The sequence below is a fragment of the Eleutherodactylus coqui genome, chromosome 1 (genome assembly GCF_035609145.1).
Source record: "Eleutherodactylus coqui strain aEleCoq1 chromosome 1, aEleCoq1.hap1, whole genome shotgun sequence".
In the NCBI taxonomy this organism is placed as follows: Eukaryota; Metazoa; Chordata; class Amphibia; order Anura; family Eleutherodactylidae; genus Eleutherodactylus; species Eleutherodactylus coqui.
In genome coordinates this window covers 160,865,964-160,888,209 of record NC_089837.1, presented here as the reverse complement: position 1 = coordinate 160,888,209, position 22,246 = coordinate 160,865,964, and the positions used below count along the sequence as shown (strand labels likewise).

General features: G+C 41.6%; 1 protein-coding gene across 1 annotated transcript in view; it reads right to left on the bottom strand.

Annotated features, from left to right (window-relative positions):
- Positions 1 to 531: 531 nt before the first annotated feature.
- The window catches only part of LOC136627479 (solute carrier family 12 member 9-like), a 288,868-nt gene continuing 267,153 nt past the window's right edge, over positions 532 to 22,246 (bottom strand). The window contains exons 11-13 of the mRNA XM_066602618.1: positions 10,161 to 10,335; positions 6,754 to 6,900; positions 532 to 4,338 (exon numbers count right to left, since the gene is read on the bottom strand). Coding sequence (XP_066458715.1) covers positions 3,518 to 4,338; positions 6,754 to 6,900; positions 10,161 to 10,335 — 1,143 coding nt within the window. The 3' untranslated portion in view covers positions 532 to 3,517. The remainder of the gene's footprint in view (positions 4,339 to 6,753; positions 6,901 to 10,160; positions 10,336 to 22,246) is intronic.

Here is a 22,246-nt window from a genome sequence, read left to right as displayed (position 1 = left end):
GCTCAGCCGCATCTTCTCCTGCTGCCCCCTGCACTGTGGTGCTGATCTATCATCAGGCGGGGATTTAAAATCCCTGCCTGCTGAAAGAGCTGAATGTGATTGGCTGAGGTGTTCAGCCAATCACAGGCAGCTCTTGCCTGTCATTCATTCAGCAGGTGGGGATTTTAAATCCCCACCTGCTGATAGATCAGCACCACAGAGCAGGGGACAGCAGGAGAAGAGACTGAGCCCGGGCAGCTGAAGCAAGGTGAGTATCTATTTTTTTTTTTTTTTTTAAACCACTTTTACTTGATTTTCAGGGAAGGGCTTATATTTAAAGCCCTTCCCTGAAATCAATTAAAGGGGTTGCCGGCAGCAGAATCCTCTATCGCAGCTGTCATGTGTCATGAAGAGGGGGAGGGGTCTAAGGTTGATTTCAAGATTTTGACCTAAACCAGTGTCATACTTAATTAGAATGGTGACTTAAATGAATTTGATTAATCCCATAGCCCTACTTGCTATTCACACAATGAAAAGAGAAAAGAAGGGAAACAAAATCAAAGCATCTTTTAATTGTCCACTACAGAATAAGAAAGAAACCATAAGACAATGACAATGGGTAAACATTTACTTTATATAGTAACTGAACATCTTCCACAATATTGCCATAAAAAGTATTGCACTGGGTTGTTTATAAGGCACAGAATATGGTTTAAGATACAGTACAATAACACATGAAAGAATAAGAAAACCGTAAGAGTAAATGTAGACAAGAACTGTGCACTCCATCATCAAAAATACAACTACCGTACCTTTATGTGTGTCTGCACCTACTGTAATTGAGCAGATAAACCTTATACTCAAAGTGGAGAGAATGGAGTAAATCCAACATAAACATTATTTGGCATGTTTGGTTTGGTCTCATTGTCATAAAAACATAAAAGTATCTACCTTGATCCTGACAAATCTAATCATTGACTAGGACGGGTAGATTTATGAAACTATCTAAAAGAAAAATTCTTAGTTGCCCAAAGCAACCAATCACAGCTCAGCTTTCATTTTGTTAGAGCAGAGTAGGAGCAAATAAGTCAGTTCTTCTTTTAGACAGTTTCATGAATCTTCCCCTTAGAAAAACTGTCTTAGTCGCCCCTAGCAACCAATCACAGTGCAGCTTTCATTTTGTATTCTGCTCTAGTAAAATGAAAGCTAAGCTCTGATTGATAGCTAGCGGCAACTAGGGGTTTTTCTCTCAGACAATTTCATCTGGCAGAATTACAAATATAACATCATAACATACATTTCTTATAAATGTACTGCAAAGTGTGCATCTACAGTACTAGGAACTAAAACTTTTAACTTTCATTTTCTGATTACATGCTGAAAATAGTCCATTAACCTCAAAATCTCTCCCAAACATTTCTTTTTAGAAACAGTAAGTAATTTGTAAGTATATTTTCTTCCTTTTCATATAATGGGTGGGTTTACAGTGATTTAGGGTTGGTACCAGGGATGTGTATGGTTCTATGTCGAATGATTTAATATATGGAAAATTTGGGGCTTTATATTTAATAACAAGTTATGCAAAAAATCTGATTGGACGGCACTTTTTTATGGTTTACCAAATTGAAAACCCTTACCAATCTTCGTCATAACCCTGCAAGTGTAGAAACTATTATCACAACATTCCCTACAAACCAGACCGTGGGCTGAATACTATATTTTAAGACTATTTTTCTAGACTATGGTATGGAGAAAAAAAATTCCAAATAGAAAAATATTAACAGCACATAAAAGGGAGAAAGTACATCAATGGTATTATAGTACTAAAATAAAAATATGAGGTAAATGCCCAGCAAATCTTGATACACTGATACAGGACTACCTTACTTCTTCAACCGATAAGTTACCATGCAGATGTAAAGCAATAGTCAAGACAGAGAGAGCTACTATTGTCAGGAAGGCCGGAGGAAGAAAGTACAAAATAGTTGTAGGAGAACTCAAGAATACAATCGTACCAAATGTAAAAACTATTTAATGGCGGGCATAAGAGACATTTATAAAAGAGAGATTAGTATGAAGTCTCGAGGGAGAATGTAATTGTCCCATAAGGAGGCAGTAACATAATTACAAACACAAAAAGATGGGTCGGTTCCCAATATTATCCATACTAGAATCGCAAATCAATCCAGCCCTACGTTATCAGAGATGTCTGCTTCATAGACACATCAGATCTATTCGGTCTAAGAGAATGGCATTTAACAAGGAGAAACGCAAAGTCCTACATCTGGCAAGTAAAATGAAGAAAGCACATACAGAATGGGAGGAATTGAGCTTAGCAGCAGCACATGTGAAAAAGACTTGGGTATACTAATAGATCATAGACTGAACATGAGTCAACAATGTGATGCAGCAGCCAAAAAGGCAAACACAATTCTGGGATGTAAGCAGTCTGCAAACCATGTCGTATGAGGAACGGTTAAAGAATCTGGGAATCTTTAGCTTGCAAAAAAAGAAGGCTGAGAGGAGACTTAACCTTTTGCAATCCAATTTTGCATTCAGGGTTTCCTAGGGGGCTTTCTCTTTCTGCTATTATACAATGGCGCCATCCGCTGGCTAGAGTCAGTACTGCGGTATGCGACATGCTGGAGAGGCCCCCGACAACAGAGCGGCCAGTAATATGCAATAAGAATACCCTGCCAGACGTTTTCTGACAATCAGAATGCCTTCAGACGTCAGACAGTTGATTGGAAAGGGTTAATAGCTGTCTACAAATATCTGAAGGGCTGTCACAGTGCAGAGGGGTCAGCCCTATTCTCATTTGTACAAGGAAAGACTAGAAGCAATGGGATGAAACTGAAAGGGAGGAGACACAAATTAGATATTAGAAAAAACTTTCTGACAGTGAGGGTGATCAATGTGTGGAACAGGTTACCACGGGAGGGGGTGAGTTCTCCTTCAATAGATATTTTCAAACAGAGGCTAGACAGACATCTGTCTAGGATGAATTAGTAATCCTGCATTGAGCAGGGGGTTGGACCCGATGACCCTGGAGGTCCCTTCCAACGCTACCATTCTGTGATGTCATTGGAAAAGGTAGAATGTTGATCTCAAGTAACTTGTCTATACAGTATCTTTGGGAATTCAAGCATAAGGCTGACATTTTTGCACATATCAATACCTAACAAAGGCCCAGCTCTTGGTCAGGATCAGTGTAATGCACATCCCCACTGGTAGTACATGTAAATCATTGGCCATCATGTGCACTATGAACAACATGCATGGTGTACCTTAAAAATGTGGTTTTCTAACAGCTGTGATGCATCTAATATATTGGTTGCCTTTAAAATGCTAAGGAAGAGAAAGCAATAATCAGAAAGAAAATGGCTGCGAAATAAAATAAAATAGATTTCTTGCTCAAACCAGTGAGCGGGGTTTGGACTCTCAACATGTGTAAAATAAGGTCACCGGAATTTTTTGGGGTGGGTAAATGCCAATTTTTTAACAGCACAGGCAAGTCCGAGTCAAGTTTATAGATGTATTAGATCTCAGTGCTTGTAACAGGAGTGACCCCATGAATAAGCAAAGTTGGTCCCAAATTCCTGCTTATCATTTCCACCTGGTGCAGGAACCTGTTGTAGACAGAAGTGTCTGCCGGTGGACGAGGAAGATACAGGAATCTAACAGCTGGAGGCAAGTTGGAATTTTGCTCCAATATCATGTGATTAACTGCTTCCAAGTAGTCCCCTGACACCCTTATAGAGTTGTTTGGGAAGTTCAGGTAAGATTCTCCTGAGGATTCTGAGTTTTCTGCCACCTGCTTATGCCAATGAAGAGCAACCACCGGGTCCCACGCAACTGTATGGATGGAGGCCTTAATGCGGAGGTCTTTTAGTAGCTGCTTCAGTTTTATTTCCTGGCCATGTAGACCACTGTCTTGCTCTACACAAAGATACAAACGCAGCTTGGCTTTTTTCCAAGATCTTACCATATTCAGTACACAGGCCATCTGAAGAAGAAATAAACTGCAGGTGTTCACATAAGTAGCACTATCTGGACGCAGAAGGTTTAATGGCCAAACATCTATATAGGTCTCTTTACCCTTCGAGGTGCAGACATTAGCTTTGTCAAACTCTGAGAAGTATCTAGCTAGCACAACATTCTTGGACATCTTAATAGAATCTGATATAATAGCAACATATTCCCAGGGGGAGAAACTTTCAGTGGTCTGCTTCCTTCCATCTGAAGTATACAGTAATGGTGCTGATCTACCTTGGTCCACTTCGAGTTCATTTCTTAGAAGCTCATCTGGAGAGGAGCGGGTGTAAAACCCCATTATAACAGTGTTTGGCCTCATTCCACCTGAAAAACACAACAACATAGACCCTTAGCAATCAATAACATGACACTAAACTTTCCAGCCAGTCAGTAGGAGATATTGGTTTAACGATCTGGTTCCAGACGAGTTCGGAATATATTCATCAGCAAATGAATATTCAGTAACTGAAGGATACCTCCTTTATATATGGCAAATGAGTAATGTCATCTCATTTAAATACTTATTATGTTAATTGAAAAACACCAAAAATGAAATGACAGCACAGAGCAGCATGGACTTAAAGTGGAGCATTACTCAATATGTTAAGAGACTGCTTCACTGCAAATAGCAGGATAATGAAAAAAAATAGTAAAAGCACTGCACATAAATATATATGAGATTTGGAAAAACAGCGCATTTTTAGGGCTTTATTAGATTGAAAAACAAAAAATTATGGTTTTGCTACAGCTGAGATCAATGGGGAGGATTACAGCAATGAAAACCAATGTTCTTATGTGCAGAAACATATGGTGATTTCCAGAAATGCATTTCCAGGAACAGTTCTTAGAGCTGTTTTTTTATATGGGTTTTCCCAATTCTCAAAATAATGACCTATTCATAGGATAGTTAGTTAGTAGCCGAATAGCAGGGATCTATTGCCCAGGACCTCTTCAGAACAGCTGATCATTAGGGCTGATGTTCTAATGTATTGAGTGAGTTTGTTACTAGATGTAGACAGCTCTGTACATTGTGCAGTGGCCCAGCTTGGTACTGCAGGCGCAACTCACATTCATTTCAATGAAATTCAGGAAATAGGTAGAGACTAGTTATAATTATTCATAGTACCAGTGTTTCTGGTGGCGCAATGCGCCACTTACTAATATAATATAGTGAAAGGGATTGGAGTTGGTCAAAGTATTTCCATGCAAATAGTAAGCTATTGCCATTATTTGGAATTTTGCTGAACAGTGCAAACACCTATGAATAAGAAAATGTCAGTAAATGTACAAAATAGCAATACCGATACTGCAACATTTAAACCTGTGAACATTCAGAAGGGATACAACCAGTGTTTCTGGTGGCGGGATGTGCCACTTACTAATATATACTATGAGGAATTGCAGTTGGTACAAATACTTCCATGCAAATAGGAAGCTATTGGCATTATTTACAATTTTCAAGAACATTGGAAACAGTGATTTCCAAACCTCAGCAGCTTGCTGGGGAGACATGATGGCTCGTTGCTTTCACATATAAGCTGCACATGGTTTACGAACTTCAGCAGCTCGCTGACGAGACACGTTCGCTCATAGCTTTCACATATCTGCTGCAAGAGATGTACAAACTTCAGCTGGTGGATGAGGTGACATTGTGGCTTGTGGCTGTGTCATGTAAGCTGCATTAGCTGCACGCCGGCGTTGAACCCTCTGTGGTGACATGTCTGCACAACAGCGACGGTTTGTTTCAGCACTGGACAGCGGTTCACAATTAGATGAAGGCTGGACTGGTGTTGGTGGCATTAGCACTTGAGATGGCATGATATCACGTTCAGGAGATGTGAAGATAGCGGTGAAGAACTTCAATATTGCTGTTGGTCAATATGCACTGCCAGCAATGTATGTGGACATTTGTGAGGGGTCATTTATTGGAATCTCCACACAGGTGATCAGCTGTCTCACAACCAGCTACAAACTGCCAGACTGAGTACTGGTGTATCCATAGCAACTAAGGCCGTAGAGGTTTGTGGGGGATGTAGTGCACCCATAATCCCTCATTCAGTCCAGAAGGATGAAGAAACTGTGATGATGTCACCATCATGTGATCAGGCTCTGCTGGTTTAGGACCTGTGATGATGTCACCATCATGTGATCAGCAGGCGGAGCTCAGAGGCTATGTGACTGATCATGTGACTGGCATGAAGGTGGGGCGGCCAAAGAGTGTTCTCCCCCCGTCCATCTCCAATCACTGTAAAAAGAGAGTCGTTCAGAACTGACCGACTGCTGTTTACACTCAATGGCTAGTTGTTCAGGTTTCTACACGCAGAAACTAAACGACTGAACAACTATCACTCAGTTGTTCAGTCTCTGAATCCATTTAAATCGGAGCGCGGGGATTTGAACAATTCTGAAGGATAATCATCTTGTGTCAATGGGCCTTAAAGGTGATGCCTATGCATTCAAATGCTGTCTTATGAGGTTAGAATAGAGTAAAAGATTGTACTTATCCAAGCAAAACGATATCATGACTATTGTAATGGCACTTCTGTTTACGGGCACTATTAATGCAACCTCAGCAACTGGATAAGCAGGATTTTTATGCCCATTATTTAATGATGCCATCCAATTCATCTGACCAGTTTGACTATTTGCACAGCAATCTGATGTTCTCAGTCCGTTTGTGCAGACATGTTCAAGATTAGAATTCTAGAAACAGAATTACATTGAATCCAGAAAACCTACCTAATCCAGAAATAAAGAGCAGCTGCTGAGCCCCATATCTCACGGAGTCTGATAAGGTTAAGTTGACAAAGGCTTTGACATTGAGCTTATCAACTAGCTGTAGCCAGAAGTCTGTTTGTGCCTGAAGAGGATCAGAAGGCAGTACATCTGAAAGTAAGAATAAAAAGTAACAAACAGGAAACATTAATATACAGTAATCTCCACGCATATGAAAGCGAACATCCAAGGACATATTAGTACATCATGTCGTTATAACAGTTGTAGAATTTCCGAGAAGAAACAAATAAAGAAAAAACAAACAAATTATGTCTTCTTAATTCCCTGGAGTGTGGGAATATAAGGCATAGTGACTGCAGCATGAGAAGGACTAAGGGAGGTTTCACACGGGCGAGAAAATCACGCCAGTAAAAAAGCAGCAGATTATGAAACCAATGATTTTCAATGGTTTCCTTCCCATTAGCGATATTTTCACGGATGCGATGTTGGGAGAACAAGAAATCGTGGCATGCTCTGCCTTTCTGCGATGTGCGCTTTTTTTTATCTACCATGTTTTCCTATGGAGCCTGCTTTTTATCGCATCACAACGCACAAACTTGTGTTGTGATGCGATTTTTACATTATAAAGTCTAATTGGCTATCGCTAAAAAAACGCACTAGAAAATCACGAGCAGCAGCAATGATTTTGAGAAAAAGCAGCGCTGACGCCCAAAAATCTCGAGGAAAAAACCCGCAAATTTACAGCAATCTTTTTTCACGGCAAAATCGCAATTGCCAGTGTAAAACTAGACTAAGGACTTTTTTTTACAGCGCTTTTGCACACAAGCAGCATATGAGGAACGGTTAAAGGATCTGGGAATGTTTGGCTTGCAAAAAAGAAGGCTGAGAGGAGACTTAATAGCTGTCTACAAATATCTGAAGGGCTGTCACAGTGCAGAGGGATCAGTTCTATTCTCATTTGTACAAGGAAAGACTAGAAGTAATGGGATGAAACTGAAAGGGAGGAAACAGATTAAAGGGGTTGTCTCGCGGCAGCAAGTGGGGTTATACACTTCTGTATGGCCATATTAATGCACTTTGTAATATACATCGTGCATTAAATATGAGCCATACAGAAGTTATTCACTTACCTGCTCCGTTGCTGGCGTCCCCGTCTCCATGGCGCCGTCTAATTTCGCTGTCTTCTTGCTTTTTTAGACGCGCTTGCGCTGTGCGGTCTTCTCCCCTTCTGCTCGGTCCAGGCACGAGCGGCGTTCTGGCTCCGCCCCCTTCTACGCATCATTGCGTAGCTCCGCCCCATCACGTGTGCCGATTCCAGCCAATCGGGAGGCTGGAATCGGCAATGGAACGCACAGAGCCCATGGTGCACCATGGGAGAAGACCCGCGGTGCACCATGGGAGAAAACCGCAGTGCATCCCTGGGAAAGGACCGGCGACCATCTTAGGCAGAAGATATTCTAAAGTCCTTATTTCGTCGGATCGGTAAGTAGCAAGCAGTTTAAAAACCGCTTTAATTTGCTATTTTATGCCAGGGGGGTGACAGGGGGAATGGGGTAAGGTAAAATTTTGAGGTTTGCCGCGAGACAACCCCTTTAAATATTAGAAAAAACTTTGACTGTGAGGGTGATCAATGAGTGGAATAGGTTACCACTAGAGGTGGTGAGTTTTCCTTCAATGGAAGTGTTCAAACAAAGGCTGAACAAATATCTGTCTGGGATGATTTAGTGAATCCTGCACTGAGCAGGGGGTTGGACCCGATGACCCTGGAGGTCCCTTCCAACTCTACCAGGCTAGGATTCTATGATCTAGATTCTGAACACTTTAAAAAGATTTAGTCAATGCATAAAATCATTTCCCAGGCTGTAATGTGGCACAGTGTATCTGGCGTGCTATAAAGCAATATGTATCCAATTCTCTTTTGGATGGTCTGGTGAAGACAGAACAGTACTCAGGTCTCTAATGACCCTCATCACTAGCTACAGCTCAGAAGGAACAATGATGCCCCGCACTTCTTTTTTGTAATCTTACCAAACGGTCCCAAAAATACAGGAGATGTAAAAAGATTGGTCCAAGTTAAAAACGTTGGTTTCTATTTGAAACCAGCTTGCATCCTTATTGATAGCATTGCCCAGCTGTAAGTAAGTTGTGTACTATGTGTAATATGGATTCAACCATGAAAACCTCATTCGACATTTCAGGTGTGGGTGGTTTTGGCAGGTACATTGGAGCGCTGAGGTACAGCAGGTCAACAGCTTAGGATAGTTGCAGATTATGGTCACATTTTCAGATGGCTTTGCAATGCGTTACGCTTCTATGTCAAGGTGCCATTTCTTAAGAATCAAGGTACTGTATATATCTAGCGTTTCCGCATTGGGTTAGCTCTACATAGCCTTATTCACAGAGGACTGCATTATCATTGGAGTAGCCTTTGTCCTCACGTATTATCAGTTCACTGATTGAGGTCCTGGGAATGCTACCTTTTAAATAGAAGGCATAATAGGCTCTCTTAAAGTGCCAACTTTACTTAATGACTAGCTGAACGCGACTGCAAAATGAAAAGCACTTTATGAAATAAAAATCCACCCTTTTTAATGTTCTTTTCGTATAACACTGCTTATTAACCTTAGATCTGAGAGTCTATCTTACCAGGTCACCATAGCAACGTGGGAGAAGAGAAGTCACTTTTTAGTCTGGCAGAATGAAAAATATTAATGTCCAATCTAAATACTTCAATGTAGTCAAATCTAAATGGCTGTGGTCACTATAAGCTTAATAGCTTATTAGCGTGCAAATGAAGCCTTTTGCCGAATGCAGTTAATAGCCGGAAGGGCTCTTATCTGCATTCAGCTCCTTTGTTCTCCGACGGGTTAAATAGCTGAAACAATGCTATCAGCACTACCCATGGAGACCACATGATGATTTTTAGGGTGCCTACCCACTGGCGTTTTTTTTTTCCCTGCGAAATTTGCAGCATTTTTTTTCTGCAGGGGTCTATGGGACTTGTAATGTTAAAATCACGATCGCGCAAAATCGCAATTTACCGCGATTCGCGGTAAATTGCGATTTTGCGTGATCGCGATTTTAACATTACAAGTCCCATAGACCCCAGGAGAAAAAAAATGCTGCGAATTTCGCAGGGAAAAAAAAACGCCAGTGGGTAGGCACCCTAAGGCTGGCCTGAATTTGCACAATGGCGGCGCGTTTAGACGCAATGATTATCACTCAAACGATTGCTTTTTAGCGATTTTTGAGCGATCATTGCTCCGTGTAAAGTGGGCCTTTAGTCAGCAGGGTCATGACACAGGGCTTTGCCAACATTTAGATCTACCTTTAAAACGCAAGCAAAATATAAGCAAACTGCTAACCAAAACTGGACAGACACGTTCGAGCTTCTTATGATGTTTACTTACCCAACTCTTCCAAACACACATGTCCCAGAATGAAGAGGCCACTTTTCTTCAGATCGTTTGCAAAGGTGATCAGGTTGTTAGGGCTGTGCGGATTGGAAACCAGCAGGAGAATCTGAGGGCGCCAGAACTTGACGTGATCCTTACGTACATCCAGCATAAGTAAGTACTTTCTGACCTGCAAAATGGAGAAACCAGAACTTATGTTTACACCTATAATACAAAAACTTGTTTCAAAGTTTTCAAAAGATTTTCTTTATATAATGTCTGTACACAACAGTTTGTGTCTCTCAGAAAAGCATGGGAAAAACTGTGCAGTTTTCAGCCATAGAGATTGCCCAGATGAGGGTCATAGTTTCAAGGTGTTTTTATCCTTTCCAATTCACGCAGGTGAATTGCAAAACCACAGCAATTAGCGGTAAAACTGCATGTGTTTTTTGTGCATAGTTCTTGGCTGCTACTTGTTCAGTCCCCTTAGCAGCACATGAATGGACTATATAAAGGCAGGTGCGGCTCACTGAAATGTACTTGAATTAATTCAGATTACAGTGATCCTTCAACCTACAATATGAATTGGTTCTGGGATTAGCATGTTGAAAATATTGTATCTTCAGTCCCTAACTCTATAGAAAACTGCTAATGCATTCCGAAGCCTCCAAAGTGTCAACAAAGTGCATGTGATATAGATCTGGACCGTCTGTGACATTGTGTCTTTATTCTAATTACAAGTTACAATTACCCCAAAAAGACCATTGAATGTTAAAAATATTGTTTCCTAAGACCATTGTAAATTGAAGGATCACTGTATTCCCAATTTTCTTTGCAAAAATAAAAAATAACCTCACAATTCAAGGACAATACAACCAAAAAGCCCTCGGGTGACCAGTTAGCCTTTGACTAAAACCCCATTTACATGGGACGAATGTCAGGCATTCAATGCCCGACAGTCGTTCCTGTGTGTCCTCGCTCCCATGCTACTACACAGGAGCGAGTATCGCTGGCTCGCTCACAGAGTGGCCAGCAGGGAGTCGGGGCTGCTGGAGGAGATTTCTCTCCCTGCTCTTCCCTGCCCCTCTCCATTGACTTAACACAGCGGCCGTTCAGTACTGAACGGCTGCTGTTTACACTGAAGATCATCTTTCAGGATTTTATGCAGCTTGAATAATGAGCAATGATTCTGAACGATGATCGTTCAGTGTAAACAGCAGCTGGTCAGTACTGAACGGCCGCTGTGTTAAGTGAACGGAGAGGGGCGGGGGAGAGCGGGGAGAGAAATCTCCTGCAGCCACCCCGCTACGAGCCAATGATACTCGCTCATGTGCAACAGCATGGGAGCAAATACATGCGGGGACGAGTGTCGGGGATCTTTTGTCCAACAGTCGTCTCATGTAAATGGGGCTTAACAGGCTATTAAACACAATTTATTTATAGCATGCTAGGTTACCCGTCGCGCGTTGCTGCGAAGACAGACAGACATACATACATTTGTTTTTATATATATATAGATAACAACCAATGACAGAGCAGCTTTCATGTTACCTTCGGGGTATAATAAATAACAACCAATCACAGTACAGCTTTCATGTTACCTCAGCAGTATAATATATAACAACCAATCACAGCGCAGCTTTCATGTTACCTCAGCAGAAAGAGAAATAACAACCAATCACAGCGCAACTTTTATTCTGCCTCAGCAATATAAAAAATAGCAACCAATCACAGCGCAGCATTCATTTTACCTCAGTGGTATAATATATAGCAACCAATCACAGCACAGCTTTCATGTAACCTCAGTAGTATAAGAAGTATCAACCAATCACAGCACAGCTTTCATGTTGCCTCAGCAGTATAATATATAGCAACCAATCACAGCACAGCTTTCATGTTACCTCAGCATTCTCAATAGCCAGCAATTGTCTTGCGAAACGTTCGGCGGATGCATCATTTTATAGTTGAACACGCTTGCTCGTAATGCCTTTTGCTTTCGTGCTTGAAATGGAAGTCAAACAATCTTTGTCTGGGGGGCATAACTGTTGACGATGCTCGCACGCGCGCCACCTATCGTAGGATAGTTGTACTATGCCAGTAATCTTCCCAGGTTTCATGGCGATCGGATGAATGGTGTAGTAATGCATAAAGGACAGACAGACAGACATACATTCATTTTTATAAATATAGATGACATCAGGAAGTGAGAGAATTAGATTCCGTACATAAAATTTGGACGCTAATTCTTTTGTGCTCAGAATTGCATAATTGAGTTGGGACCCATTAATTTTTCCTATTTATGACATAATCAATGCCCGTGCCAAATTTCAAGTTTTAATGACATTGGGAAGTGAGAGAATTAGATTCTGTACGTAAAATTTGGATGCTAATTCTTTGGCACTTAGAATTGAATAATCGAGTTGGGACCCATTAACTTTTCCTATTCATGACATAATCAATGCTCGTGCCAAATTTCAAGTTTCTATGACATCGGGAAGTGAGAAAATTAGATTCCGTGCGTAAAACTTGGATGCTAATTCTTTTGCGCTTATAATTTAATAATTGAGTTGGGACCCATTAGCTTTTCCTATTTATGGCATAAACAATGCTCGTGCTAAATTTCAAGTTTCTATGACATTGGGAAGTGAGAGAATTGGATTCCATACATAAAATTTGGACGCTAATTCTTTGGCGCTTAGAATTGAATAATCGAGTTGGGACCCATTAACTTTTCCTATTTATGATATAATCAATGCTCGTACCAAATTACATCGGGAAGTGAGAGAATTAGATTCCGTACGTAAAATTTGGACGCTAATTCTTTTGCACTTAGAATTGAAAAATCGAGTTGGGACCTATTTGCTTTTCCTATTTATGACATACTCAATGCTCGTGCCAAATTTCATGTTTCTACGACATCGGGAAGTGAGAGAATTAGTGGCAATGATGGAAATCGAACGATCTACGGGGGGGGGGGCATAACTGTCGACGACGCTCGCACGCGTGCCATTTATCATAGCATAAATGTACTATGCCAGTAATCTTCCCAGGAGTGTACTCAACAACTTCCCAAAGTTTACAGATAGATTAAAATACAAATGGGTGTAGAAAAACTCACATAAGTCTTACAGATTTACAGTGCCCTTTTAACACTGATGCAGGTTTTATCTAGTGTATTGAGGAGAGTGACACCTGGACACCAATTCTCCAATTTCTACTGTGAGAAAGCACACTGTCTTAGGTCTCCTGTCCACAAACATGCATGGATTTCCAGTGCAGAATCCCGCAGCGGTTTGCAACCGTACATGGCACAGTCACAGTGTCGTCTGTGGTCGTGCCGTGGATCAGACGGCTTCTATTGACTTCAAATGAAGCCGTCCATGTAGTAAACCGCAGAAAATGGAGCATATTGCAATTTTTAGCCCACACTGGGATAAAATAACATTTCAGGTATTTAATTACCTGCAGATGCCCAATGAATGTCCATGGGCATATTGAACTGCGGATTCCACAATTCAATTTTGCCCGTGGACATGAGGCCTAAAAGGAGAATGTGCTGAGTCCCTCCATCATGTTGCACTGCCTAGCTGCATTATCAGGGGTACGGGACAACAGCATGCTGTACACACAGCTGGAACCTAAAGGTGGTGGCACTTGTTAATGACAGGTGTAAAGCCGTGATGGCTCCAGATACGAGGCGGGCATAGATGCTGACAAAACTGTCCTTCCAAATATAGATTATTAGAATAAACGCACGTAAATATCATCCGCGTTTCACATATAGTCAGGAAGCCCCAAGACTACTAGAACAAATATGGCTTATGCCAGGCAAGAAAAATACCTTGTTAAAAAAAAATTGCATATTTCGACAGGACCTCCGTCACACACATTTTTCTTTCATTTTTTTTCTTGTAAAAAGCATCCTGAATTTCAAGTGTTTTTTGCTTTTTTGGGCAATAAAAAAACACAAGTAAAAACGTGTGTCAAACAACCCTAAGAACATGCTCAGACAAACACGTTTTTAGCGCAGAATAGGCGCGCAAAAAGATTGCTTCTATTAGAATCAATGCTTTCCTATAGCAGCGTTCACATGAACGATTTTTAGACACGCGAAATGCTCGCACCTGCCAAAGATAGGACATGCAAGTGCAACGCGCATCTAAAGGTCCGTGCTGCGTGAACAGATCGGACCTGACCTATCTTTGCTGCGTGTTTTCCATAGACTCCTATGGGAGCTGGAAAGCACACACCTCCAATCGTATGAACGGGCTACTTCATGGAGCTTGAATTCACCCGTTTACACAATCTTTAGAGCAGCATAGAAGCGATTTTTTTGTGCGCCTAATCTGCGCAAAAACCACGCTCGTCTGAACGAATCCCAAACTGTAACTGATTTGTAGTTGCCTGCAATAACTTGATACAGAATCGTCTCCTGCCATAATGTAATAACCTTACAAAACTACCAAATAGTTCATGCAGATTATGGGAACATAATAACAAAGTACATAAAATACATTTATATGAAAAAAACGGAACAAGACTACATCAGAAACGAACTTATCAACAAATGTGTACACAGTACAGAACAATCGCTAATGTGGTAGAAATGATGTATGACAATGGTAATTTATGCAATCTACAAAAATATAGCCATTAAAATAAACCGCACATACTCTGGCTTGGAATAATTTACTCCAAAAAGTGAAAACACATTATATAGTAAATAAAATAAACATTATTACACATAAAATACATTATCTATTCTATTACGAGGAAAGAAGGGGTTGGGAACCCATTATTTTGGCATCTGAATAAAGTTGTACTAAATAAGACGGCTTAATATTATACAGTACTTGGATCCTAATACGATAACCAGCATGACATGAGACAATCATCTAAGACCCAAGTTGGAGGTTTAGTGGTATGCATTTAACGGACTTCCCCCCCCATTCTATATGAGGACCTATATAACTCTACAATGCTATTTCATACTGTATTTAAATAATACATACATGCAAAGGGTAAACTGCAAATGCAGTAATATATTTGTGGCTATATAAATCAATCGGTCTGTCTCTCACTAAACCCCCCGCTCTCCCATATATCCTGAATGTAGCAGTCAGGCTCATCTTTGTGTCCAACTAATACACCAATCTCTCCACCCTGTGCCAGTTACTGGTGCCAGTCCACTATACAATACAGTTTAAACTTATTACTTTCATCCATAAAGCTCTCCACAGTGCTGCACCACACTATATCTCCTCCCTCGTCTCCCTCTACCACCCTGCCTATTCTCTTCATTCAGCTTATGTTCTTAGGCTAACATCCTCCATAATCTGACTTTCTCACTCCCATCACCAAGATTCCTCCGAAGCAGCACCAATTCTCTGGAATGCACTACCCCAGACAGTCAGTTATTAATCACTAAGACTCACAAGTATGCTAAAAAACACATCTCTTTAGGAAAGCCTATCCCATTACCTAATCTAACTCTTCTCCATTTACTGCTCTTCTACATTCGCCCTCAGAACCTTACCTCTATCATCCAGTAGTAGTTCCCACACTCCATTCATTTCTGTAGATGTGCAGATACCAGTTGGTTGCCAGCTCATGTAACGTCATGTATATTACTATGCTGAAAAGATGGCCATTGTACAGAACAAACACTCCTCTCGTGTCAGCCCTATTACCTCATATGCTGCAAGCTCCTGCGGGCAGGTCCCTCACCCCTATTGTTTATTAGTTTAATGCTATATGGAATGCCTGATTTTGTCTGCACATGCTGGTGCTATTCTGCAGAGAATATTTCTTTTACATTTTTAGAATGTACACTACTATATTACATCTCCCTTGAAGTTCCAAGTTGAACAAAGCAACAACATGTCGCCCATAAACGTCTATGGGACCCTACTGTATCTTAGTATGCCTCTCATCGCATAAGTTTGTATTCAGAGCTTTTTTCTGTATGAATATCACAAAAATCTCAGCTCGCTTCACCGGATGCATGTATTACTTACATGAAAAACTCCTTGCATCGCTTTTGTGAAGTTTCAATTTTCACGCGCAATAGAGGATTGCAAGTGTTTCCTATTGATTTCAATGGTGAACATTGCATCGCACTGGCTTGCACATCGCACAGCATACGAGTGCCATGTGATGTCTTTAAGATCCCATTGAAAACAATGTCCGATGCGTTCCAAGGGACGCGAAAAAATAGGACATGCAGAATGGAGTTCCTATTCATGTGAGTTTTTTGCTTGTGCGCATGTAGCCTTACACAGATATTCTCTCCTGAAAGCCCTGATGCAACACTGAGTGTCTGCAGCTCTATAGCACTAAGCCACAAGGGATCTGTGTGCCTCTGTACACACAGCTCTGCCACGGTCATGAGTGGTCTATAGATAGGAAGTAGGGAAAACTGCATAGTAAGGGCTCTTTCACACTTGCATATATCAGGTCGCTGTTTTCACGGCCGACCGATATACGCTATGATCTGATGCATTGGATTCCAATGCATCAGTTCAAATGGCCGTATCCCTGCACCGCAAAAGCGCCCGGCAGGGCCCAAAAGATAGTCCTGGAACTGTCTTTTGGGCCGGAATATGTCGGCCGCTGCATAAGCTCCTATGGGAGCCAATGACAGCGGCCGGAGAAGGGAGGTGGGAGGCAGTTTAGCAGTGTGACTGCTAAACTCCCTCCCTCCTCTCCTCTGGCTCATTGCAATGAGTGGGGGCGGAGCTAAGCTAAGCCTCATCCCGCCTCCTCCTATTGCTGGCCGCAGACAAGGGGCAGGAGCTTAGCTCCGCCCCTTCCCACTGCAAACAGCAGAGAGGAGGAGAGAGGAGGTGAGCCAGTGAAGGGGAGGGAACGGGCAATGGAATGGTGGCCTCGGCGTATATGCGCCGGGGCCCATGCTGTCTGAACGTGTGCAGAAATGTTAGATTTGTGAAAACGGCGGCTGATATACGCTCGTGTGAAAGAACCTTAAGAAATAAAACTTTTCCATAGTCCTCCCAAGTTACATAGGTGAAGGAAATGTATCCATTAACAAGCTATTTATAAGTTACAATTTAAATCATTCCACATATAGCAAACAAAATGTGAACCTACAGATATATTATAGTACTCCTTATTTTGATGTGTCTAATAAATACCAATACAATTGCTTTGCATGGTTTGCTATACATTTCTTTCAATTGGATTTAATGGTATGTTGCAGATTACATTGTACAGGGCACATGGGATCATAGACCATGTACGATGCATTAGTAATGAGACTACAGATTTTCAGCATGTCTGAGAATGTCAGGCACATCAGAGTAGTTGTCAGTATAGCCGTGTGTTTCTCTGCTGTCAGTCACAGCACTATTTCAATAAGAATACCACTCTGGATCTATCCCTCTTAGAGGCTAGCTAGTGAGCTCAGTGGCATGGACATAATTGCTGTTTTCATAAGTGGCAGTTTCCTTTGTACTTGATTATAGGTGCAGGCACTCAAAGGCAAAGATGAGCTATTAATAAAGGTTGTGCTTCAGCCTCACAGAAATGAATTAGGAACAGCAGAGGCCAACTGGTGGGAAAGGGCTGCAAAGGCACATCTCAGTGTGAAGGGCCATGCTACGTGCGGGCCGAATATCAGCTCCAAATAGCAATGGCATTTTAAGAAAGTTCTGTTAAAAGTCTTCCGAATTGATGTCATTTATAGCTCAGTAGAGCCGTGATGTGAGCATACCTGAGCGTGCCGGATTATGTTTTTTCGAGTCTTTCCAGCAGGTTTCCTTCTAGACTTCATCTCCCTGACTTTGCCTTAGTGCACGTTAAGCATTCTGGCTGATTTTTAATTAACTGTCTAGCAGGGTCAGAGTGCAAATAAATCCGATTAATTTATCACTAGGATGAAGGAAGCCTTATAAATAAAAGCTGCTCTCTTGATGTCTGTTGTAAATAAAAAGTTTGACACTTTCAGAAATGATTTAATTCCCTGACATTGGCCAGTTTCATCTCAAGTATCAATCATTAGACTATAATGTACAGCACTGGATAGACCTGATAACCAGACGGACTTCTTTGGTGAAATGTTTACCAGACGTGTTCATTTCAATCACAATCATTCATTAGAGTGAGAATATATTCTGAAATGACGTAAACAGAAATGCCATAGCTCAATGTTATGGTCATCATAGTTCCCCTAGCTACTCACAGATGCCTTGTCAGCTCATCCACAGTTTGCCAGCCGAAGTAGCCTGTGCAGTACCGAACCGGCTCAAGCACCCTCCTCAAGTGTTAAGGCCATTTTACACGCAAAGACAATCTTTCAAACAACTGAAAGATTGAACGGTCTATTTACATAAAGTGTTAATGGACTAACACTTTATCAGCTGCATTTGCATGTAAAAGGGCCTTTAGGAGTTGCTTGCAGCATGTGTTTAAACACACTCCCAGCTGTACAAACTGCCTCCAGCACATTCCATTATTCTCCTTGCAGCTAGTATAAACATGCCTCGGACAGAACATCCTGCAGTCTATGGAAAGATGAGCAAAATACATTCAAATGGAAGGTATTTGCTCAGTCTTTCAGCGGGTGAACAATGGATTTTTAAGTTTAACTAAAATCCATCATTCAAATGAAAAGTATGCAATGTTCGCGTTTACATGTAACTATAGATGAGCGAACCTACTCGTTTCGAGTAATTACTCGATCGAGCACCGCGATTTTCGAGTACTTCCGTACTCGGGTGAAAAGATTCGGGGGGCGCCGGGAGGCGGGGGGAGGCGTAGCGGAGCGGGGGGTAGCAGCGGGGAACAGGGAGGAGCCCTCTCTCTCTCCCTCTCCCCCCCACTCCCCGCTGCAACCTCCCACTCACCCACGGCGCCCCCCGAATCTTTTCGCCCGAGTACGGAAGTACTCAAAAATCGCGGCCCTCGGGCGAAAAAGGGGCGTGGCCGAGTAGGTTCGCTCATCTCTACATGTAACGATTATCACTCATTTTCAGCCATTTGGACGAATTTTGAGCAATAATCGTTGCGTGTAAAAGTTCCTTTATGTAGCCAACTTTCTTTTCAAGTGGCAGGCCTCCACTCTCTATTAGTTCTAAATGAAAGTGCTGTCCCTAGATTAAAAGGGTGTTTCAAGAGGCATATACTCACCTTACGCCACTCTTTTCTATGTTCCACGCCGCTGCTCAGACCTCCACTCCGGTTGTTTATGGGACGTCACAAGTGCTGCAGCCAATGACAAAGCTGAGCAATCACTTGCAGCCTGTAAACAGGTCAACAGAGAGAAGACCCAGAGTGGCGGTGCAGGACATAGTCGGGAGAGGCGAGTACTTGACTGTTAGTTATTTTACTGCATGGGGAACGGGGTTTTAACAAAAAAAAAAAACTACTTGGAGAACCCTTGTAACTATGATTCTCTACTTTGCTTGCAGTATTCTAGGCTCTCTTTTATAAGCTCTTGTTTTTGACTATTCTGTGAACTGACAACTTCTAACAAAAAACCATAGCACTTTGAGTAATAGCTTAAAAAGGCACAGTCATTTCTTTGCATAAAACAAATGGTTCAAGCAAATATATGAAACTTTGTAATATATCTTCTTACAGAAAAATGTTTCTCTACTTATGAGAGACGACTTCTCCCCCTGCCTTCTGCACTGATCATTCCCTCTCAATATACTACTAAAAGCCATCTTGACAGAGGAGACAGAGGTTCCAGCTTAAAGTTACAGCTAGACGTCTATGCGGAGGAAGGAGCAGCTGCAAAGTGAAAGACTGACAGAGATGCTGTTGCTTCTAGTAGGTGTTATATCTCACCCCAGTGCTGGATTCACAATTATACTGCTTGGTATTGCTATATAATGTCCTGCTTCTACTGTGTGCTACAGAGAGATAGGGGAGCAGGATTTCCTCTTTTCTGTGTGCTCTGTATTGGAGATATCATAACAGCCAGTCTCCACCCACTAGCTCATGGAAAACTGACAATTATAAATTAAGCCTACAGAGGGGAAAACTAATGATAAATGCCATAATTTAATGGCTAGAAATCATGATGTAATGACTAGAAAGAGTGCTACTCCTTATGTACACATGGCAGCTTATTCTAAAAAGTCCCCTATTTGCTTTTAAGGGGTTGTCCCATAAAGAAGATCGTTCAAAATTAAATCTAGCATATAATTATAGACATTTTAGTACGTACGTTTATTAAAAATGTTTATATTTCAGAAATAATGCTAGAATAGCGCCACCTGCTGTTTCTATTCTGTGTCTACCTCAGTAAATGTTCCAAGTTTAACTCACATGCTCAGTCTTAGGCCGGTCTCAGATGATCGGATTTCAATTGCAAAATCCGCGATCGTCACCTGCGTGGATGTTTTGCGGTATTCCGCACCTATTGAAAAAATAGAACATTCACAAGTCCACTCAGATGAATGGATAGCGATTTCCACAAGTGGATTTAAAATCGCAGCTTATTCTATTTTTGTGCGGAATCCGCACGGACGTCTTCCATTGAAGTCAATGGAAGCGGTTTGAGCCGCAGCACATCCACAATTGACATTGTGGATAGGCCGCAGGTACCCGTGTCATCGCCTAGCAATGGCGCGAGAAAAACAAATATATTTAAAAAAAAATCGGTACTGTGCATGACCGACGGCAGGCGTTCGCGGTCATCCGCAATACAGAAAGCGAAGGTACATGAGGTCACCGGCCGGGGTGATAGCTGGATTTTACCACGGGCTGTGGAATCAGACTTGTGTGAGACCGGCTTTACGTCTCTCTCTGCTCCACTGGGTATGTGGAGGGATCCCTGGTGTGCTGAGTGCCTGCCTCTGAAGCTCCAGTCTTTACTCTGTGTGTCAGGAGAGATGCTTAACAAGTGAGAAGAGGGTCAGGCAGGCTACTGAAATTGTGCGGCATCTCTTCTGACAAATGGAGATGATGCTGCAGCTGCTTACTACATCAAGTGTCCCTATCGCTAATTTAACGTTAGTCCTGAAGTATCTGAAAATATATACATTTTTTAATAAGTGTAAATGCAGAAAATGTGTATAAATTATGGGTTGGATTTAACTATCAGCAATATTGTTTTTGGAACACCCTCTTTAAATCCAAATCCTATAGCAGTCTGATGGGTCTACCCTTTGGTCCGAGGAAAGAAAAAACATCTGAAAAAGTCCATACATAGAAAAAAAATCAATCTGTTTGACCATCTGTTCTAGTGCCAATCAACCGAACCAGTCCACATTAACCCTTTGCAATCCAATTTGTATCCTGGTTTTCCTAAGGGCTTACTCTTTTTCTGCCATTATACAACGGCGCTATATGCTGGCTGAAGCCAGTACTGCATGAGGTGACACATTGGATAGGCTCCGACAGCAGAGAGGCTGGCAATATACAGTAAGAGAACCCCGACGGATGTCTTCCAACACTGGAACTATACAGCCTTAAATCATAATGTCTTCAGAGGTCAGACAGCGGATTGAAAAGGGTTAACATGCTACTTTGCTTTCTAGATGGATTAGGAGAGGAACAAGTGATCTATAAAACAAACGCATAACTATAGGGGTGCAGAGCTTACCATTACACTAAGGTGTTGGAGCCTGAGAGGTCCAAAAGTTTCATCTGCCTAGAATGATATGTGATAAGTTGGGGCCGTTGCAGATTTTGAATTGGGCCCAGAAGCTTCGAGTTACCTCTCCACACAATACAGAATGTTGGGTTCCGCTGGTGCTATTCTGATGTGCGTGGGCAGCTTGAGAGAAGACTTTAGTGTTAATAAAGGCTCACAATCAATGCTCCTTGTCTTAACGGAGTTACAACTTTGCTAAATTTCCTGTGTTGGAACACATAAGGTCAAAGCTTACTGAGTACCACTGCAAGACCATTAAATAGAGCATGTCAGATTGAATTTGTCTCACAGTAAACCTAATTTGATGTGCCTCATTGGAAAGCATGTAGTAATCATGATTTCATGGCTTTGGATTTGTGAGCATATTCAGATAATTTATTGTAAAGAGAAAAGTCAAGGCTGTTTTAAGGGAATGCTTCTTTTAAAAGAAGTGCCTGAAGTGACTATTCCACATACATACAAAATCTATGTCATGTTG